This window comes from Sorex fumeus, unplaced genomic scaffold, assembly GCF_029834395.1.
Source record: "Sorex fumeus unplaced genomic scaffold, SorFum_2.1 ptg000072l, whole genome shotgun sequence".
In the NCBI taxonomy this organism is placed as follows: Eukaryota; Metazoa; Chordata; class Mammalia; order Eulipotyphla; family Soricidae; genus Sorex; species Sorex fumeus.
In genome coordinates this window covers 58,698,156-58,720,430 of record NW_026606129.1, presented here as the reverse complement: position 1 = coordinate 58,720,430, position 22,275 = coordinate 58,698,156, and the positions used below count along the sequence as shown (strand labels likewise).

The following is a 22,275-nucleotide window of genomic DNA, read 5'->3' as shown; positions in this document are numbered from 1 at the left end:
GCCGTCAAAAACTGGACCAGGGCCAGAGAGATAGTACAGTGAGTAAGGCGCACTTGCCTTTCACGTAGCTGTAACAATGGCTCAAATTCCTGCAGTGGGTGCCCCCACCCCCAACAACCATCACAAAAGAGCTGAGTATTATGAAGGTTCTGATAACAGATCAGACTGGAGATGGCTCCCCAACTAGCAGCTATGCCATTCAAAGTCCACTGGAATCATATAAACCTCCTGTTGGCTACTCTAGTCCTGTGACCTGGAGCAAGTTACTTACCCTCTCTGCACTCTAAGTAATGGGAATAATAACACCTTCAATTTATCTTATTTTTATTTTTTTTTTAATTTTTATTAGTGAAACACCATGAGGTACAGTTGTAGATTTACAAATTTTTGTGCTTGGGTTTCAAGTATACAATGATCAAGTACCCATCCCTCCACCAGTGCCCATTTTCCACCACCACGGATCTCAATATCCATGTTTTTTTTGTTTTGTTTTGTTTTGCTTTTTGGGTCATACCCGGCGGTGCTCCGGGGTTACTCCTGGCTCATGCACTCAGGAATTGCTCCTGGCGGTGCTCAGGGGACCATATGGGGTGCTGGGAATCGAACCTGTGTTGGCCACGTTGACTGCGTGCAAGGCAAACGCCCTACCCGCTATGCTATCGCTCCAGCCCCTATCCATGTTTTTTTTTCCCCCACTAAAAAACATTTTATTTTTTTTTTCCAGACTTACACATTTTTGTGCTTGGGTTTCAATTATACAATGATCAAACACCCATCCCTCCACCAGTACGCATTTCCCACCACCACGGATCCCAGTATCCCTCTCACCCCTCCAGCCCCCATCCCACCCTGCCTCTGTGGCAGGGAATTTCCCTCTCTCTCCTTTTGAGTGCTGTGGTTTGCAAAAGAGGCACTGAGTAACACCTTCAATTTAGAGTTTTAACGCTCAAATCAGAATCAAGAAAAAGTTGGGGATTTCTTATAAAGTTAAAAATACACTTAGCAATTCCATTCCTAGTTATTAACCCAGAAAATATGAAGTAAACATGTCGACACAAAGAAACTCCAGTCAGAACAACCCCAAACTGAAGTCTATTAGGTGGACATCAAATGGTGGTATATCCATTTAGAGGAAAACTACTCAGCAGGAAAATGAAATACGCAACAACATGGGAGAATAACAAAGCTTTCTGAAACCAAGAGTCCATTTTCCATAAGATTCTATTTTACATTATGACTATACTTTAGTGAAAGCAAAGTGATAGTAACAGAAAACAGGTGAGTAGTTGCCAAGAACTAGCAAAAGGATATTAACTGCAAAGGCGCACCAAGAAAATAATCTGTACTGATGAAAATGTTATACTGTGGTTGAGTGTGGTAGTAAATGTATTAGTTAAAACTTGGGGCTGGAGCGATAGCACAGCGGGTAGGGCATTTGCCTTGCATGCAGCCGACCCAGATTTGATCCCCGCATCCCATATGGTCCCCTGAGTACTGTCAAGCGTAATTTCTGAGTGCAGTGCCAGGAGTAACCCTGAGCATTGCCAGGTGTGACCTGCCCCGCCCCCCAAAAAAACACAGGCAATAAATAAAACTTAACAAATAGTTGGGGAGGAGAAACAGTACAGAAATAGGGCACCACACAAAAGGACAGAGAGAGCAAAAGGGAATGCCCTGCCACAGAGGTGGGGGGGGGGGACAACAGGCTGGGGGCGGTGGAAGGGATAATGGGATCACTGGTGGTGGAGAATGGGCACTGGTGGAGGGATGGGTATTCGAGCATTGTATGACTGAAACACAAGCACGAAAGTTTGTAAGTCTGTAACAGTACCTCACGGTAATTGATCAATTAAAAATTATTTTAAAAAATAGGGCATCAGCTTTGCACACAACAAAGGATAGCACCTGAGAGCCACCACAGATATGGCACAAACCCACGTTTACACACACACACACACACACACACACACACACACACACACACACACACACGTCATTTATTCTTCAAAATTATTCTTCAAAATTGCTGACCAAATGGCCAAGTAGTACAGAGAGGGTACATTCTTTGCAGTAGCCAATCAGGGTTCAATACCCAGCATCCCATATTGTCCCCAAAAATAATCCCAAAGCACAGAGCCAGGAATAAGCCCTGAATACCATTAGGTGTTGTTGCTCAGAAAAAAAAAGGGGGGACAGGAAAAGAATGAGCTATGCAAAGCGCTGAGCACAGTCCAGTGCACACACGCTGGTGCTCTGACCACAACAAGCATCACTGCCTTTCCGTACTACTCAAGGTTGTCTCAGACCAAATTTAGACTTCCTAGGAAGACCCACTTCTCCTTTCTGACCTCGCGCCATTTCTCTAATCATTTCCGGTGCCTGTTTCCCTCAAGGGCTCTGCCTAGTGGGCTTTTCCTGGGCAGTTTTCCTCCCTTACGTCATCCCACCTGTCCTCCAGCGACTGGTCCTGGCTTCTCTACCTTCTGTGCTGGACACTTCTCCCTTCCCCGCATGCTCAGTGCTGAAACCTGCACACCACCAGCTTCTGCAAACGCATTCACGTGCTGAGGTCCCCATCTGCCGCTGTTCAGCGCCCTTAGCGTGGCATTCCCGGGGTTACTTTCCCTTTGTCATCTTTTTTAAACTCCACACCAGAGTCTTTCAGGGGTCATATTCATTTTGCTTAGGCCTGCAACCCACGTTCCTACAACGGAGCCAGGATCACAGGGGCATACTTGCGTATCATCTGCAGAATGAATGGGCTCCTGCAGCCAGGGAATGCAAACTTCGCCTCACAGAACATAGTCAGGTTTTTGATTATTTTTCTTTTCTTTTTTGAATGGGGGTGCTTGGGGCCACATTTAGGAGAGCCAGGGGCTGCAGAGGTGCTTTTCTTAGAACTGTGCTCAGGAGTCTTGCCTGTTCAACCCGAGATCCTTATCATGTGTTAGTGACAGTTTGTTTCAGACTGAACATCTAGGGACTGAGGAAGGAATCCCAAGATTTATGTGTTGAATGACACAAGGTTTGTGTTTCTATTTCTACTCAGAAAGAAATCCCCCAATAAAGTAATTGTTTTGTGGGCTCATCTGTAAAGCACGTCTTGCATGTATGAGGCCCTTAGTTTGATTCCGAGAACACACAAAATCTTTTTAAAAAATATTTCATTGGGGCTGGAGAGGGAGTACAGCAAGTAGGGCATTTGCCTTACAAGCAGATAACCCAGGTTCAATCCCCAGCAACCCATATGGTCCCCCGAACCCATCAGAAGTGACCCCCTGAGCACAGAGCCAAGAGTAAGCCCTGAGCACTGCCAGTGTGGCCCCGAAACAAAAACAGACAAAAAATTTTCTCCCTTGAATTCAGGACAGATTAGGTTCCTCTGAGAGCACAGAGATGTGTAGGAAGGATGGTGGGAAAGAGTGAGTATTCACAAGTCAGTTGGTTTCTGACGGTTTAGGCCAATACATAGAGTTTTAATTGGTGCTGTTATTACTCATACATGACTTCATTTACACCCACAGTGGACCATGATTCTACAGAGACTCAAGAAATTTCTATTTGATCGTCGATTTGCTCGAGCGGGCCCAGTAACGTCTCCATTGGAGACTTTGTTGTTACTGTGTCTGGCATATCGAATACTCTCGGTAGCTTGCTGGGCTCTCCGAGAGGGGCGGAGGAATCGAACTCGGGTCGGCCATGTTGGCCGCTTGTAAGGCGAACGCCCTACCACTGTGCTATCACTATAGTGAAATAAAAATTAGTGAGAAATAAAAGTGAAAATCATAAACATGATCATTTTTGCAAAAGGTGTGAAGATGCTCTTTATCAATGCCTTAAGTTGCATACATTTTATCACAAATTTTATCATCTCTTATATCTCAAAAAACACAGTATCGGGGAACTTAAAGTAACAAAATAGGAGACTAACACCCAAGAATGGCGTGGCGAGATTAATACCAGGAATGTTACTCCATGGCTTGGAGGCCAACCACACACACTAGGGGAAAAGGGAGCTCAGATAGAGAAGGGAACACCAAATAAAGGTGTTGGGAGGATCCTCCCAGGATGGGAGAAGCATGCGGAAAGTAGACTATAGACCAAACATGATTGTCACCCATTGCCTCTTTTGCAAACCACAACACCCAATAAGAGAGAGAGAGAACAACAGGGAATGCCCTGCCACAGAGGCAGGGTGGGATGGGGGGGATGGGGGGTGGGAGGGATACTGGGATCCGTGGTGGTGGGAAATGGGCACCGGTGGAGGGATGGGTATATGATCATTGTATAATTGAAACCCAAGCACAAAAATGTGTAAGTCTGCAACTGTACCTCATGATGTCTCACTATTAAAAAAATTAAAAAATTAAAAACAAAAACAGTATCTCTGAAGAGATAGTCAACAGGTGGAGTGCATGCTTTACTGCATGAAACCTGGTTCGATTCCTGACTTCATATGGTCCCCCAAGTACTACTGGATGTGACACCCCCAGCATAGATCAAGAAGTAGCCCTGAACACCTCTAGGTATGGCCCCCAAATCAATCAATAAGTAAAAATTTAAAATAAAATCACTTCCAGGTCCAGAGAGATAGTAGAGAGATAAGATGCTTGCCTTGCTCAGGGTAGACTCCATTGAGAACCCTGACATCCTACCTAGTCCCCTCAGCACTAACAGAAAGATCCCTGAGCACAGAGACAGAACTAAGCTCTGAGCACTGCTATATGTGACCCAAAACTGAAAAAAATAAAATAAAATAAAATCACCCTCAGAGAAGATTTTTACACCTATTTCATGGGTGGCAGTGGCGGGGAGAGGGGAGTTAGCGCACATCTAGCAGTGCTCAGAGCTTACTCCGAGCTCTGTGTCTGCGCTTAGGGATCACTCTTGGTAGGTTTGGAGGACCATACAGGGTGCAGGGATTGAACCAGGTTCGCTGTATGCAAGGCAAGCACCACAACCCCTAACCCTACATTATCTCTCTGGCTCCCAGTTCACTATTCTTATGGTTTTTGTTTGTTTGTGTCGGGGCTATACCCAGTGATGCTCAGTCAGGAGTTACTCCTGGCTCTGCACTCAAGGAACATTCCTGGCAGTGCCCGGGGGACCATATGGGGTGCCAAGGACTGAACCCTGGTGAGCCGTGTGCAAGGCAAGAGTCTTACCTGCTGTACTATCCCTCTGGCCTCCTCAATATTTTTCTGAAAGGAGTTTATGGAGTTTTGTTTTGTTAAGCTGGGGTGGGGGTCAGGGGAATGGCTCGGAGAACTGGATAGTATACTCTAGACGTGGAGTCCCAGGTTCAGGGTCCTACATGGTACTAGAAGGTGTGGCTCTAAAACTAGGAATAACCCTGGGGGGTGCAGAGCATTATACACATCTGCCCTCCCCTCCAGGCAGCCCTGGCCAAGCAGCTCTGCTTCCGCCAAGCGGCCCTCTCCCAGATACAACAGCACTTCCAGTACCTCCCCCAGCTTTGGTTTCTGCAGCTGCCTCCCCTGCAGGATGGAAGCTGCCCGAATCATTCATCTTTTTGGTGGGAGGATTGGAGCGGGTTGGGCCCTGCCCAGCTGGGCTCAGGGATTGCTCCTGGGTCTGTGCTCAGGCATCACTCCTGCCAGTCCTAGGGGACCTTAAATAGCACCAGCCATAGGCAAGGCAAGTGCCTTACTCCCTGTACTATCTCTCTGATCCCTCATTCATCTTTCTGTCTAACTATACAGCCAACGCATAGCACATGGAAGGCTTCATGAGAGCTTATTCTGCCCCAGCAGAAACTGCTTCTTAGTGTGCTCTGCGTTCACACCCACACCCCCGTTAACGCAGAGTCCCACTGAGGGCAACGGAAGTCAGCTGGACTCTGGGGAATCTAAGCGCCTTTCTCAGGAAGCCCAGTGCTGCTCTCCACCCCCACAGAACATGCACGGTCACTTGTCAACGGAAGTGGCAGGGAAATGAACAAAGCACGGACCTCTCTATTTTATTTTTTGCCCCTCAGTCAGTGGTCAAATGGGTGCGCAACAGTGGATGTTGGAATTTCAATGTGAAGAGCTGAAATGGACCTCTGCCAGGGGCTCTGCTCTTCTGGCCTGACGCAGGGAACCCACCTGCCAGGGCAGTGGCTGAGCCCATGGCCCGCCCATCTGCCTCCCTGGCTGCACTGCCACCCCCCCAACCTACCTTCAGAATGTGGGGTGTGTGTGTGTGTGTGTGTGTGTGTGTGTGTGTGTGTGTGTAGAGAGAGAGAGAGAGAGAGAGAGAGTATAGGGGCTGATACAGTTAATCTCTACTTGCCTCACTCGCAGCTAACCCTGATTCAATCCCCAGCACCACATGGTCTCTGAAGCACCACTAGGTTATTTACCAAAAAATTCCCCCCAGTGGAGCTCATGCACAATTTAATAAGCTAATCAGTGGCTGAATAAATAGCAGTACTCCTACATAAAAAAAAAAAATTCCCCCCAATCCAGTTATTTACAGGTTTACCTGTGTTAGGAGAGGAGGATAAGCAGAAAACAGGGCAGTAAGGAGTAACAGGGGTATAAAATGTCCATTCAGGACAAATTAGCTGAACAGGATGCTCAGAGAGAAGAAAATTATATCTCAGTGGGCTGAATGCATGTCAGTCCCCAGCACCACGTGGTCCCAAGAGTGTCCCCTAAGTATCATCTGTGTACCCCAAAACAAAACAACAAAAAGTGAAAACCAGGGCTGGAGAGTTAGTACAGTGAGTAGGGCACATCATGCAGCTGACCCAGGTTTACTCTCTGGCCCTCCACATGGTACCCTGAGCCCCATCAGGAGTGATTCCAGATCCAAGAGCCAGGAGTAAGCCCTGAGCCTTGAGCAGACCAGGTGTGGGGCCAAAAACAAAAACAAAAAACGCCAAAAAACAAAAAGCAAAAGCAAAAACAAAACAAGAACAAACAACCAAAATCGTGGAAATCACTTCCAGTTTGGCAGGTTGGCAGCAGTCCAAGGAAAGGGTGAATTTCTTTCTTTCTTTCTTTTTTTGGGGGGGGGAAAGGATGAATTTCTAATGAACTGGATTTATTCAACAAATTTACTTCCTTGACAAATACTTACCAAGGACTTAGCACCTTCAGAGCAGGATCTGTACAAGTTTGAACTGAATTGCAAGAAAGAAATACAAAGATATGACAGATTCAGCGTAGAAAGTGCTCCAACCAGGGGCTGGAGCGGTAGCACAGCAGGTAGGGTGTTTGCCTTGCACACGGCCAATCCGGGTTCGATTCCCAGCATCCCATATGGTCCCCTGAGCACCACCACGAGTAATTCCTGAGTGCAGAGCCAGCACCTCATGGTCTCAGGAGCACCACTAGGTTATTTACCAAAAAATAACCCCTGTGCATCGCCAGGTGTGACCCAAAAAGAAAAAAAGAGAAAAAAAAAGGAAAGTTCTCTGACCAGAGCTGCCTTGCATGTATGGGGCTCTGGGTCCTTCCCCAGCACTGAAAAGGAAAAGGATGCTCCAAGAGAAAGAATAGACGGAGGCAGGGTAAACTGCCCACGTGGCGCAGGGCACGGAAGGAGTGGACAAAGACAGATAAGTGACCCCATGCACACACCCACTTCCCCCCTCAATCTCTGGGGAGTTCCTGGGACTTCAAGTGAGCTGAGTCCCTGGGACCATCCACACTGCCCCTCACAGCCCGAGCTTGAGAAAACACCCCCTGAATGGAACACGGGTGGAGGAGGCTGCTGATGAATACGCTGAGCCACAAGGTCACATGCAGACTAAGGCTGGCCTGGTGCCACCCAGCCAGACCTGGAGCTCCGCTGGGTCAGTGGGGGGCTGCCGGGCTGGCCCGAGGCCCGGGGACAACAGGCCAGCCGCAGTCTCCTGAAGTCTAACAGTCCCTGCTGGGGAAGGCCACCTCGAAGGGGAAGGCCCTGAGGAACCACACTGCTTTCCCTTCCTGCTTCCAAGGCGCTGCTCAGACAAGACTCAGGGTTTTCCCTAACCAATACTCCCGTCCCTGCCATTAAGAAACAAAGAAAAAGAAAAAAAAAGCTCAGCTGAATTAATAAGGCCAAATGACCTGTTTGGAATGAGCCACGTCAAAGAAATGCCGACAGCCTGGTTTAGATTTCATCCACAGAAGTGTTAGGAGATGCAGGAAGCGTGGTGGCATAAGCACCCTACTTCCTGGCACAGGGCCTCTTCCCATCCCTGGGGCCACAAACCATCGAGGCACACAGCCCAGATGTGGCCGGCACACTGAACCCACAGCAGTTCCAACCTCACCAAACAGGGTGTAATTCACCTACTGCTCTAAACACGGGGTTCTCTACAGAGCACTCAGCAGTGCTGTGTTCGGATGGGGATCTCACTAAGTGAAGAACTTCTCCCAATTTCCAACGGTGATTTTTACCCTAACAACCACAGCAGAAGAGCAGGTTTCAGGAGGGCAAGGTTCTGAGAAGTTACAGAAAAAAATATGAGCACTTATGAAGAATTGTCCCTCTGATGAGCCCCTAATGGGATGAGACCCAAAGAGGTTAAAGAACACAAGCTTAAGAATCTACCCGGGGAGTGGGAGAAGCATGCTGAAAGTAGACCGTAGACCAAACATGATTGCCACTCAATGCCTCTCTTGCAAAACACAGGACCCAAAAGAAGAGAGAGAGAACAAGGGGGAATGCCCTGCCACAGAGGCAGGGTGGGGTGGGGGGGATGGAGGGTGGGAGGGATGCTGGGACCCGTGGTGGTGGAGGATGGGCGCCGGTGGAGGGATGGGTACTTGATCATTGTATAATCGAAACCCAAGCACAAAAATTTGTAAGCCTATAACTGTACCTCATGGTGTTTCACTAATAAAAAAAATAATAATAAATAAAATTAAAAAAATTAAAAAATAAAACTTAAAAAAAAAAAAGAATCCACCCTGGGATCCAGAGAAATAGTACAGTGCATAAAGGGACTTGCCTTGCACGCAGTAGACCCGAGTTCAATCCCCAGCACCCTGTAGGTCCCCTCGACCCCTCCAGGAGTGACTCCGGAGCACAGAGCCAGCCAGATGCGCCTCCCCTCACCATCCCTTCCCTCCCCTCACCCAGCCCCCAAAGAAGAATCTACACTGGGGTTTGAAATGTGGATCAATGGTAGATCACATACTTTGAACGTGGGAGGCCCTAGGTTTGATCCCCTATACCACAAAGAGAAAAGAGGAGACACACCTACACTTTCCTGGCAAGTGTGAAACCATGCATTCACACCCCAGCACTGCTACACAAGCCGAGTGTGAGCCTGGCAGCCCAGAAGCTGCATTTAATTTCCAGCTTCGCTACATAGGGCGGTGTATGTAAGCACCCAACTAAACACAGGGCATGACTCTCAGCAAGCACCACAACTAGATGTCAGAGCACCACAGCTACAACCAAACAGTGTGCCACTCCCAGTCATCACAGCAACATCAACAAAGAGATTGGGGGGGTTGGGGGTATGACAGGACCCGACCTCAACATCCTGCAATGTTAAGAAACTTTCCACAGTGATGCTAAGGGGCTCAGGGCATCTTCTCAGGACAATAAAAATGATCTAAAAATCACTACGGTGATAGGCGCACAACTCTTGGACTATACCAAAAGCCATTGAGCATATCCTAATATGAACGGTCTGTGAATTTATATAAAACTGTTACCAGAAGTAACCAAAATAACAGCTTCCCAGAAAATCTCCTGTTACTCTGCACTGGACTTCCCAAAGTACATCATGGTTGTTTTTGTTTGTTTTGAGAAGAAGAACTCGGGTCAGCCATGTTGGCTGTGTGGGGCTGGAGCGATAGCACAGCGGTAGGGCGTTTGCCTTGCACGCAGCCAACATGGCCGACCCGAGTTCGATTCCTCCGCCCCTCTCGGAGAGCCCGGCAAGCTACCGAGAGGATCTCACCTGCACGGCAGAGCCTGGCAAGCTCCCCGTGATGTATTCGATATGCCAAACACAGTAACAACAAAGTCTCCAATGGAGACACTACTGGTCCCGCTCGAGCAAATCGATGAACAAGGGGAGGACAGTGTGATACAGTGACAGTGAGAAGAAGAAGAGCCTGGGCCACATCCAGGGGTACTCGGGGGCTATTTCTAGCTTGATACTCAGGAGTCTCTCCCAGTGAAGCTTGGGGGTCACCCTCAGCAATGATCAGGGGACCATGCAGTGTGGGGACTGAACTGGGGCCTATGAGCAACTTAACCCCCGGTGCTAGCTCTCCCATTCCAAACATTATGTCCTTAAGTAGGTGTGCCCTTAGCACAGCAGGTAGGGCGCTTGCTTTACACAAGCTGACCTGGGTTCAATCCCCAGCATTCCATATGGTCCCCCAAAGGCCCACTAGGAGTGATTCTAAGTACAGTCAGACGTAAGCCCTGAGCACCCCTCGGTGTGGCCCCCAAACCAAACCAGAACAAACAGGAGTGCCTTCTTCAAGTAACTACCTGATTATTTGAAGACAACAATGACATCAAATTCCCTTTTGCTTTCAATCATGCTCTTTTAGTAAGCAGAAAGAAGCTTTTGCCATCTCAACATTCAGTTACAGATGGCTAAGACTCGTCCCAAATTTGGTGGTCAGTATAGACTCGTCAATCTATACAAACTCTTTCTCTCTTGAGGTCTATGTATTTAACCATGATAATGTGTCTATCTCTTAGAGTTTGGTCCAAAGTTTCAAATTGGGACCTGAGTAATAGCTCAGTGGCTTAGAATGCCTGTCATATACACTTACGGTCCTGAGTTTGATCCCTGGTGCTACCAAGGGCCCTGAGTATTATGCTGCGTTTGAGCTCTGCTGTGATCCCCAACATGATGAAAAAATTCCAGCTGCATCACAGCCAGATGCGTGTGAGTACCACAAGTAAAGGGGCGTGAACCACCAGCAGCAAATGTGCCTGCACCACAGCTAAATAAGTACAACCCTCAGTGAACAATGCCACTGAGTGTGTGAGCACCACAATCTGACTTGCAACTCCGGTGAGCACCACAGGTAAGTGCACCATCTCATCTCGCACTGAAAAGAGTTCCTGCCAGCTCTGACAAGGAGGAACACCTGAACTTTGCCACCAGCCCTGAAAGTGTGTGTGTTACTCACGACACCCCCAGTTAAAGGAATCTGGTTAAAGGAAAATATATTGGGTGGGAGTCCTTCTACAACACCCCAAAACAACTTATGAAGTTCAGAGTTTTGAAACAGGGGCCTCAGATGTAGCTCACTGGTAAGAATTGCCTTGCAGGGCCTGGAGTGATAGTACAGTGGGTAGGATGTTTGCCTTGCACACGGCCGACCTGGGTTCGGTCCCTGGCATCCCATATGGTCCCCCGAGTATCACTAGGAGTAATTCCTGAGTGCAGAGCCAGGAGTAACCCCTGAGCATCATTGGGTGTGACCTAAAAAGCAAAAAAAATTTAAAAATTTAAAAAATAAAGGACTGCCTTGCATATATGGGTCCCTGGATTCACTCCCTAGAAGAGTAAGAAGGAAAAAAAAAAAAAAAGCTTTAAAACCATGTTTAGCTCCAGTGCCTTCATTTTCTGGGTGCCAGAAACTGGAACATAAAGGAGCTTCATTTCATGTCAAGCTGCCCAGAAACATCTAGCAGCTTGAAAGGAACCATTAGCTACCTGCAGTGGAAAACAGAGGGTTTGTTTTACATGGTCCAAGTAAAACCATTTAGACTCTCAAAACCATCTATATTTTGAACAATCTTAAAATCACAATCTATACGGAAGCTAGGTACACATGCAGCTATTTCCATTATTTCCCTGGGGAGCAAAGCACATAAATATTGCTTCACATAAAATAAGCTTTGGCTCAGAATCCTACGGCAGCCTCCCAGGAACTGCATCCAGATATCTGCATTCTTAAGAAAACATGCTAGTGGGATAATCCTCAAAAGAAGTTAAGAGGATTAAGAATCATAGTTCCTGAATCTGACTGCAGAGAGAGAGAGAGAGAGAGAGAGACAGACAGACAGACAGAGAGAGAGAGAGAGACAGAGACAGAGACAGAGACTTCAATAGGAAGAGATAACTTACAATCTCTAAATTATTAAAAAGCTTCCAACTCAGGTCTGGAGAGATAGTGCACAGCAAGTAAGACACTTGCAGATGACCAGGTTCGAGCCTTTGCACCACATAAGGTTGCCGGTGAGTGCAGAACCAGGTATAAGCCTTGACCGTAGCCGGTCATGGCCCCAAGCCCAAAATAAATAAATGAATAAAAGCTTCCAACCTTTAAGTTCTGACACTACCATTATAGGTTTCAAGATCAAATAAAGGATATATATATCACCAAATAGATAGTAAATTAGATTCCCAGTATTATTCCCTCATTATAAAGTGTGGAAGGACTTCACATGAGCTCACATACCGTCTGCATTTCATGAAAAAACCTTCAAAGAAAATTTAAGTATTACTTGGAATTCTGAACAGACATTCAAATAGCAACTGAAAAGGCAACCTAGACAGATCCAGAGACTGAGCTCCGGATCAGTTAAAATGTCAAACTCAAGGGTTGGAGCAAATAGTACAACAGGTAGGGAGTTTGTTTTGCATGCAGTTGACTCGGATTCAATCCCCAGCACCCCATGTGGTACCCAGAGCACCACCAGGAATAAGCCCTGAGCATTGCCAGGTGTGCTCTCCCCACCATCAAAAAAGAAATAAAAGGTCAGGCTCAAACAACATCTCCTAAACTGGCATCACATTTATATAGGTATTCTTATGATTTGTGAAGAGTTTAAAAGGTATTTTTGTTTGGGGGCCACAGGTGGCACTGCTCAGGAATCACTCTTGAAGCTGGCTTGGGAGGCCATGTGTGGTTGCCAGCATCAAGCTGTGTGCAAGGCAAGCGCCCTACCAGCTGTACTCTCTCTCCAGCTCTGCAATAGCCCCAGAAGGCTATTCAAAGTTCACAAGACTATTTTTAAAGTTCACAAGTTAAGAAACTAAAGTTTGGTAAGTTAAGTCACAAAGCACCTGTGTTATGAGACCAAAGGATTCTTCTTGGCTCGTATATACCAAGTCAAAATGGAAAACGAAGGAGCTTACAAACCAAAGAACGAAAGTTCCATGTAAGAAGGAGCTGTCCAACACTCCTCATCTCCAGCCTGCCTGGCACACAGTAGGCACTCGATGTTTTTGTTGAATAAAAAAAATCCTGGTGGAATAAATAAGCCATGCTGGGATGCAGCTTGTAAAACCCACAGATTCAAGGAAAGTTCCATTTTCAGAAAAGGTTCTGACATGTAATATCCTTTCCACAAACTTTTTCTTTTTTTTTTTTTTGAGTTGGAGGCCATACCTAGTGCTAAGGGGCTTCTCCTGTCTCTGTGCTCCGGAGTGACCCCTGGTGGTGTTCAGGAGACCATATGTGGTGCCAGGGATTCAAACCAGGATTATGGCCAATGAAGCCACATGCAAGGCAAGTAAGATCCTTATCTCCCGCACCCAGATTTTTAAAATTCTCATATTCCTCCAACATCCCTAAAATTATTAAGGTTATTTCCTCAAAGATAAAAAGAACCAAATGCTGAATAAACAGGTCTGAGTAAATAGTTTGATAACAACCATCTCACAAACCTGTCAGTGTCCCCTGGTTTCTATTACATGGAGGTAAGCAGTTTTTTCAAGTCTTTGATTTTAAACATTTTCTCCTTCATTTCATCCCAATCTTTATTTCCCTTGTCTTTTTTTCTCAGTCCTCCAAAAGTTTCTCACAATTTACTTGTGCATCTTTTTACCAGACTGACTTTTGTTCGGAATATTCTTATCTTCCTCTTGCCTCTTGCCTAAAGCATCCTCTTCCTAAAAAACAACATTTCTAATTTTATGGAAGCTTCATTTCCTTGTAGCAGAGGCCTAGCATATTTCATGAAGCTAAATTCACTGTACTCCATAAAAGTGAAAATAAAGTTTTCAAATCTTGGTCGGGTATGCAATCACCACTTCTGCATCCAAATATACCTTTCTTATGTTCCCTTTATCCTTCTAATCCACAAAATTTATGCCTTACAAGCCCATAAATTATAAATTATGTACAACTTACAATATTCCCAATAAATCCTGCTTCCTAAGGTCAAGAAGCTGGTAAGTAACAAGAACTATGAACAGAAGTGAATTTACTTATGGGGACCAGGGACATAGTACGAACCCCCTATGGTTTCCTGAACTCATCAGGAGTGGTCCCAGAGCACAGACCTGTTTGTTTTATCAAGCAGATTTTTTTTTCTTTAATGAAGATCAAAACTTAGATGTGGGGGAGAGAGAGTAAATACATCCTTCGACTCTCAACGACCATCAGGGGTTGCTCCTGGCTATGTACTCAGGAATTATGCCTGGAGGTACCCATAGGACCATATGGGATGCTAGGGATTGAAACCCAGGTCAACCACGTGCAAGGCGAGTGTCCTACCTGCTGTACCATCTCTCCAGCTTTGCACTGCAGATCTTATGCCAGATTTTCTTGGGGTTGGGGGCTTGGGGAGGAAGGTACACCTTACAGTGCTCAGAGCCTACTACTAGGTCTGAGCTCAGGAATCACTCCTGGCAGAGTTTCAGGGATCATACGTGCCAGGGGTCAAATCCAGGTCAACTGTACGCAAGGCAACTACCTTAATCCATTATACTATCTCTCCAGCACCGATAACAGATTTTTTTGGAGGAGTTTGAGCCATATCCAGCTGTGCTCATGGTTTATTCCTGGCCTACACTTACAGATTATTCCTGGTGGGTCTTGGGGACCACATGGGATGCCAGGACTGAACCTGGGTCAGCCATGTGCAAGGTAAGCACCCTATCCATTGTACTATCGCTCCAGCCCAATACACCAGATTTTCCTTTTGTAAAAAGAATGGATTGTGACCATTATGTGAAGCTTTAAAAAAATGCATACCCGTATTACTAAAAATCATTTTTTGCTAGACTATGTGATGCAAGATCAGAATGCACAGACTATTCATGAATATACAATTTAAAAATGTGACAGTGATGTGAGGTATAGTTATATACTCTCTGTAAATATTTCTTCCAAGAGCCAAGGAGCAACTTCCAAAAGATTTGGCATTTCGAAGGAAAGATAGGGGCTTCTAACCTTTGGGTACCATTTGTATTCAGCTAACAAGTTGGAAAACCATCTTCCACCATCCCTAAGAAACAATGTTCTTTTCTTCTAAAGACTACTCTTTAACAACTACTTTCTTTCGGGGAGTGGGGCCACACTGGCAGAGCTTAGGGGGTTACTCTCAAGGGAGCCGGGAGATCATGTGGTGCCAGGAATCGAACTTGTAGCTCTGGCATGCAAAGCATGGGTACTGGCCCTTCAACCCAATTCCTGTCCTGCAGTTCCTATTTTAAAGGAAATTGTGGAAAGGCACTAAGGGTCCAAAAAGTTTGTATCAGCACATGATTTTCTCAGTCAAGTTCAGGGCTGATGCAACATTTCTTAGTCTCAGACTTCACCATTAAAACACGAAAAACATAGAACAGTCAAAAATTATGCAACGCAATGCTACATTTTTTTTTTTACTGCACCACATCTGCCTCTATGAATTCCTTGTGAGTCACAGTCCATTGTGTTCAGTCATCATTGTAGAACTAACATTCTCTACTCTTATGTTACTTTACTTTATTTTCTTTTTAGAAAACTCAGCAGTAGAAATGGGAACATGGAATCCTGACATCTTTGACCACCTTGCTGAAGCAGTGACCTCAAATGCCACGTTGTTCTAATTTTCCCCACTACCATTTTAAACAAACAGAAGAGCAGAGTAAGATTTTCAGTCATTTACTTAGTCATTCAACAAACATGAAATGCCATCAGATATCAGGGACTGACAGAAGGAAGAAGAAGGACCTCTTCCCTCACAGTCTTAGGGAGAGAAAACAAAAGGGGGGTAGGGCCTGAAGGGAACTAAAGAGGTAATTAGAGAGTAAAATAATCCAGTCAAGGTAGAGGTGAACTCCTTGAAGAAGTGGTCTGTGTACATCCACATGAATGTCTCCTCTCTATTTACTATAGTACAAAATAAACCTAAAAGTCAAACCTACTCCCCGAAAAGAATGTAATTCTTGACAACGGGCATGGCAAGAATCTAGTTTACTACAATTTATTCCTGACTTCTGGCAGTAAATTTCAACTCTTAATCCATACTTCATTAGGCACAAATTAAAGAGGGTCTAACAAATTATGGTCGTGTTAGCAGCGTCTTCTCACAAGTCTTAAAAGGGGCGGAGGAGTAGGCACCAAGAAATAAAATGCCCTTTAAAGAACATCATCATTTTCCCGGCAGAAAATGAAACCTTTGAACAATCCAACCTACAATGCCCGAGTGCAGGAAAAGGAAACTGAGGTTCAAAAAAGTCCCACTTGAATCCAACAGAATAAAAGGCTTCTTTGAAGTCATCAGAACAGCTAGAACAAAAAGAGAAACAGAGGGCTATTGTAGGGCATTAGCCTCCAGATGATGAACCCTAAAACACACAGCGATGGTCCACAAATGAGCCTCTCAGCCAGAATCTCATGTGGCGACCTAAGGAAACATTTTAAGGAATCACTCTCACCCCTACCCCCAACCCCCCACATTCGTGACTGCCCAGAGTGCCACTGGCCGGCAGCTCCACCTTTATGGTGTTTTTCTGGTTCCTTGATTTATTGGCAGTAAATCATAATAGATAGTACATTTAAGAGAGAGAGAGAGAGAGAGAGAGAGAGAGAGAGAGAGAGAGAGAGAGAGAGAGAGAGAGCGCAAGTAAAAGCAAGCCGGGTTTTAAAGTCCTATTAAAGCGAGCCTTGGTTACATTTGCGACTATGTTACAAAAATGTAACAGAGTCTGTGTTTACGATGCAGATCTATTACTCCTTAAAGCGACTCCGGCGGATCTTCCAAACTCCCACGGACGCTCGGACGAGCAAGCGGGTTGGAGGAGGGAGGACGGGCAGGCGGACGGACGCGCACCCGCACACCTGCCTCCGCAGGGCCCCGCAGAGACCCCCGCGCCCTCCGCCCGCCACGCCGGCACACGCAGGCGCCTGTCATCCTCGCGGCGCCCGGGCACAGGCACCCGCCCCGCCTCGGCGGCGAGGAGGGAAACTCGGCGGCCCCGGGGGGGGGAAGAAGTGCCAGGGGCGCTCCGGAGGGGGCGGGGGGTCTCCATCCTCCGCGGCCCGGGAATGCAGCAACTCCCCCGGCGGGGGGTCCCTTCCGGGGCCGGTGGGGAGGCCCCCGCCGCGCCCCCACCCCGCCTCGGCCCCGGGGAGGGGAGGCGCGCCGGCCGCCCGGACCCTCCCCGCCGCGGCGTCAGCCTGGGCCCCGGGAGCGCCGGGCCCTCCCTTCCCCCGGGGCGACGCCGACCCCCGGCCCGGGGGCCCGCCCGGGCGACCCTGCCCGCCCGGCCGGCTCGCGGCCACCCCGCGCCGCCCGCCCGCCCGCCCCGCGGGCCGCGCACCGTGTGCGACTGCAGGCTCTGGCTCGCCTCGATGGCTGCTGTCAGCGGCACCGTGTCGTCCAGAAGCACCTTGCCGGCCGGGGGCTTCTCCATGAACGCCATCCCGGGGCTCCCGTCCGCCGCCGCCCGGCAGGAACCAGAGGCGCCGCCGCCTCCCGCCGCCCGCCCGGCTCCGCCGCCGCCGCCGCCGCCGCCGCTGTCAACACGCGCCGCCCCACGCGCCGCCGCCGCCCGCCCGCCCGGCCCGCGGGGTCCTAGCGCCGCCGCCGCCTCTGGCGTCACGGTCGGCTGGGGCTTCCCGGCGCGTCGCCGCCTCCCGCCGGGTCCTAGCGCCAAAAGCCGCCCGCGCTGCTGCCTCGGACCCGCGCCCAAAAGCCACCCGCGCTGCTGCCTCGGACCCGCGCCCAAAAGCCACCCGCGCTGCTGCCTCGGACCCGCGCCTCTCTGCTCCTCCCACCCGCACCGCCTGCCCGGTACCCTTAGAATTCGCCTCGGACGCCGGGAGGTTTCGTGCCCAGACCTCCACTCCGGAGAAGTTCGGGTCCGAAGGACCCCACGTTGCCCTTGCCTGGTGGTCCAGGAACCCTCTGGCCCAGAAATTCCCCCAAGCCTTTCCAGGAAGCTCTTGGAAGCGGGACAAGTCAGAGTGGAGATTCGGGGGGACCTGTCAGACTTGAGGTTCGTTTTAATTCTGTTTGGGGGCCACACCCAGCGCTGCTCAGGATTTACCCTTGGCTCTGCGTTCAGGGATCACTCTTGGTGGGCTTGGGGGACCGTGGAGGGTGCCCAGGATTGAACCCAGGTCGGCCTCCTGCAAGGCAAGTGCCCCCCCCTACTTCTATTGCCCTGGCCCCTATAATTGGACCTTTCACACCCAGGCCAAGAGCCCCGAGATCCTTAAACTTTCACGTTGGAGCCCTCAGTCTCATCCTGTATATCCAAAGACTTTCCCCAAACAAGCCCTTCACATTGTTTTGTTTTATGGGACTTTTGTATCTGGTTCTTCAGACCCAAGAACCTAAGACTTGGGCCCTCAGAATTGGATTCTTGGATCCCAGAACCTTCAGGCCCATGCGCTTAGATCTGGGAACCCTAAAAACCTACTCTTGGTCTAGGGACTACTAGCTCAACACAAAGTCTTTATTCCCCAAATCTCAAACAGGATCCCTCAGACACATTCAGGCCCCCACAGTCCCAATCTACCTGGTCCACTGAACCTTATCCTCAGAGCCAGAAAACTTGGCATTCATTTTCTCAGCCCCAAAATTCCATCCACACTGTACCTGAACCCCAAACTATTACTCTGACACTCTTCCCAACATCTTGTCTTTGGGGCTGGAGAGATAGCACAGCGGGCAGGGCGTTTGCCTTGTACTCAGCCAACCCAGGTTCGATTCCCAGCATCCCATATGGCCCCCCGAGCACCGCCAGGAGTAATTCCTGAGTTCATGAACCAGGAGTAACCCCTATGCATCGCCCGGTGTGACCCAAAAAGCAAAACAACAACAACAACATCTTGTCTTTGCCTGACGTGCCTCCCTCCACATACTCACCCTGCAACAGCTCCAATATCCGTCGTGTTTTGTTGTGTTGCTTTGCAGTGCTGGGGATTGAACCCAAGGCTTTACACATGCAAGACAGAAGGTCTGCCACTGAGCCACATCCACAGCCCTATTCATTAGTTTTTGAACCCATGCAGAATGGGGGTCTTGAGGGGGTGGGGTGAGATGAGGAACCTTCTCCAGGGCAGAACAGATGTGAATCAAGTTAGTTTTGCTTCCAAGCTCAGGCTGGATAAATCTAATGAAATAATAAACACAGAACCTTAAGTTAAGGGAGATAGCTCAAAGGATGTGGGAATCCCAGGTTTGATCCTCAGCACTACGTGGCCCCTTGCACCACTGGGTGTAGCCCCCAACACTGTATTGAAAGCTGTTCCAGATGCGGTAAAGGTAAAGGCCCTCCCGTTGATCTTCGATTTGCTCGAGCGGGCCCAGTAACGTCTCCATTGGAGACTTTATTGTTACTGTGTCTGGCATATCGAATACTCTCGGTAGCTTGCCGGGCTCTCCGAGAGGGGCGGAGGAATCGAACTCGGGTCGGCCATGTTGGCCATTTGTAAGGCGAACACCCTACCGCTGTGCTATCGCTCCAGATGCGGTACCTCAAATAAATAAGTGCAGTACCTTGACTGCCACATATACAAAGTCAGGACAGCAAGGGGAACAAAGATTTATATTCTTTTTCTTTATTTATCTTTATTTTTTATTTTTGAATCACACCCAATGATGCCCAGGGGTTACTCCTGGCTCATGCACTCAGGAATTACTCCTGGCAGTGCTCAGGGGACCATAAGGGATGCTGGGAATCGAACCTGGGTTGGCCACGTGCCAGGCAAACGCCCTACCTGCTGTGCTATCACTCTAGCCCAAGATTTATATTCTTGGGGCCAGAAAAATAATACAGCAGGTAAGGCACTTACACAGTTGATCCGGTTAGATCCTCACCACCCTTTATGTTCCCCAAGTCCCACCAGGAATAATCCCTGAGTGCAGCGCCAGGAGAAAACCCTAAGTACAGCCCAGTGTGTCCCCCTGCTCCCCCCCAAAAAAAACCCCCAAAATCTCTATTTTTACATGTTGCTGAATGTTTAAATGGCACACGTGTAGGTTATGTAAGAATTTAACTGTTTGACCAGATTGAAAATAGTGTTTTAGTGAGGCTGCTATAGACCAGGCAAAGGATTTAGTGAAATTCTGAAGCTTCTGAAAAGTTTGGTACTTCTTGAAGCACCCTTGCCTCCTTACTCAAAATGATTTTACTTTAAATTTTCATAATCTGGGCCAGGGAGAATGTACAGCGGGTAAGGCTTTCGCCTTGCACACAGTCAACCTGGGTTTAATCCCTGGCACCACATATGGTCCCTGAGCTCTGCCAGGAGTAATCCCAGAGCACAGAGCCAGGAGTGAGCCCTGAGTAGAGTGGGTGTGACCCAAAAACCAAATAAATAATAAAACAACAAAATACTATCTGAATGTAAAACAAATCTAATTGACATCATAAGATTATTCTTATTTTTACCTGTTATACTTGCTATTACATCACAGAAGACTTTTCCCCAGAATTCGAAGAACAATCCTAGAATCTAAGTATTATCTAAGAACAATCCTAGAATCTGCTCTAGAAACAGACTGTGGGGCCTCCTACTGATGCTGTTCTATTTATATAATGCTAGTAGAGTTGATGATTTTGAACTCAAGTGGTTTCATTTAGAGGTTTTGCTTCAGTGCAAAATTTCTCTGTAGATGTTGAAAATTTGGGGTTGGGAGCAAGGGAGGGACCCTCCTGGCAGTGCTCGTGAGACCATGCAGTGCCAGGGATTAACTTGGATCTCTTGCATGCAAAGTGTGGCCCCAGCCCTTTGAGTTACCTCCCAGGCCAAGTGTTGACAATTCTTGTTTCTGCTGTTTGTAATCCAAATGAATACTAGCCAAGAACAAAGGAAGTGTTCTTCCTCTGGACTCTGGAGACACTCAAGTGCAGCCCAACAGCAATTCCAAGCACTCCCATTCTGTTCAGATAGAGCTAGTTAATAAATTATGCCAGTACATGTGGCACACAGAGCAGCCCAGCTGTTCAGACTGACAGTCAAGCCTTGGTAGAGTGTGTTTTAATTTAAAAAAAACCCTTAATTGATGTAATTTCTTTATTTGGGTTTTGGGCCTCACCAGGCAGTGTTCAGGGATACTTAACCAGTGGTGCTTGGAGGACTGACCAGGTGGTGCCAAGATCTAATCTGGGCCTTCTGAATGCAAAGCATGTGCTCCAGCCCTTTGGGCCATTCTTCCAGCCCTAATAGTAGTAATTTAATAGCAATTTTCTTGGGAAGTAAACTGGACTCTGAATCATCCTCTAAGAACATAAAAGAAAAATGACCAGTAACTCGGCACAAAATGAAAACCTGTGGTTACCTAAGAGGTACTGGCGTGCATTTAGCAATTTCTTCTTTTTATAGATGAGTACACAAGTCTGGTCCACAGCACCAGTAATGTCTGTGGTGAGAATTTGTCCCTGTTGCTTCTTAAGGTCTGCTGCTCAGAAAAAGGAATGAAGCAGCCTTTCATCAATATGGAGATGTTTCTAATAGAATATAAAAATCTGTTAAGCAATTTTCCAGTACATTAAGTTGAAATTGCTTAAGAGGAGTGTATCTTTCTTTGGCAATCAAAAATTGCATAAATTGCAGTCTCACAATGCCCCTGTGTGGAAAGTGCTAGTATAAGTTAGCCTATTTCTTCAGTGATTTTGGGCTGCTATCTGACCTGGTCTAAGCAAGTCCACCATCTCCTAATTATCTGGGAGAAGATTCCCTATTTTGAGTTCACCCATGCTTATATTAGAAAATCTCATTCTTGGGGCTGGAGTAATAGTTCAGCAGGTAAAGCAATTACCTTGCACATGTGTTCGGTCCCCAGCATCCCATATGGTTCCCTGAACACCGCTAGGAATAATTCCTTAGTGCAGAGCCAGGGGTATCACTGGTGTGTGCAACACCCCCCGCCCAAGAAACTGTTATTTTTTCCAACATATTATACAGGACCCAGAATGAAAATGTTAGCCAGCCAGTTCTCCTTATTGCTGGCTTTTATTTTGAAAAGCGGTGAGAAAGGGCATTAGATCTGTGGTCTCATGGATACTCAGAGGACCATATTGGTTGCCAGGGGAGGGAGTGGAAGCAGAGGTGAAGTGGGACAAGTAATGGATAGAACTAGGATTATCTTAGAAGCTATCCCATGTGAGCCAGGTGTTTTGTC

General features: G+C 47.5%; 1 protein-coding gene across 16 annotated transcripts in view; it reads right to left on the bottom strand.

Moving 5' to 3' along the window:
• Positions 1-17,636, bottom strand: part of PXK (PX domain containing serine/threonine kinase like) — a 99,820-nt gene extending 82,184 nt beyond the window's left edge. For all 16 annotated transcript variants that reach the window (XM_056129193.1, XM_056129194.1, XM_056129208.1 and 13 more), the window contains exon 1: positions 17,462-17,636. In XM_056129193.1, the coding sequence (XP_055985168.1) occupies positions 17,462-17,563 (102 nt within the window). In that variant the 5' untranslated portion in view covers positions 17,564-17,636. The remainder of the gene's footprint in view (positions 1-17,461) is intronic.
• Positions 17,637-22,275: the final 4,639 nt, after the last annotated feature.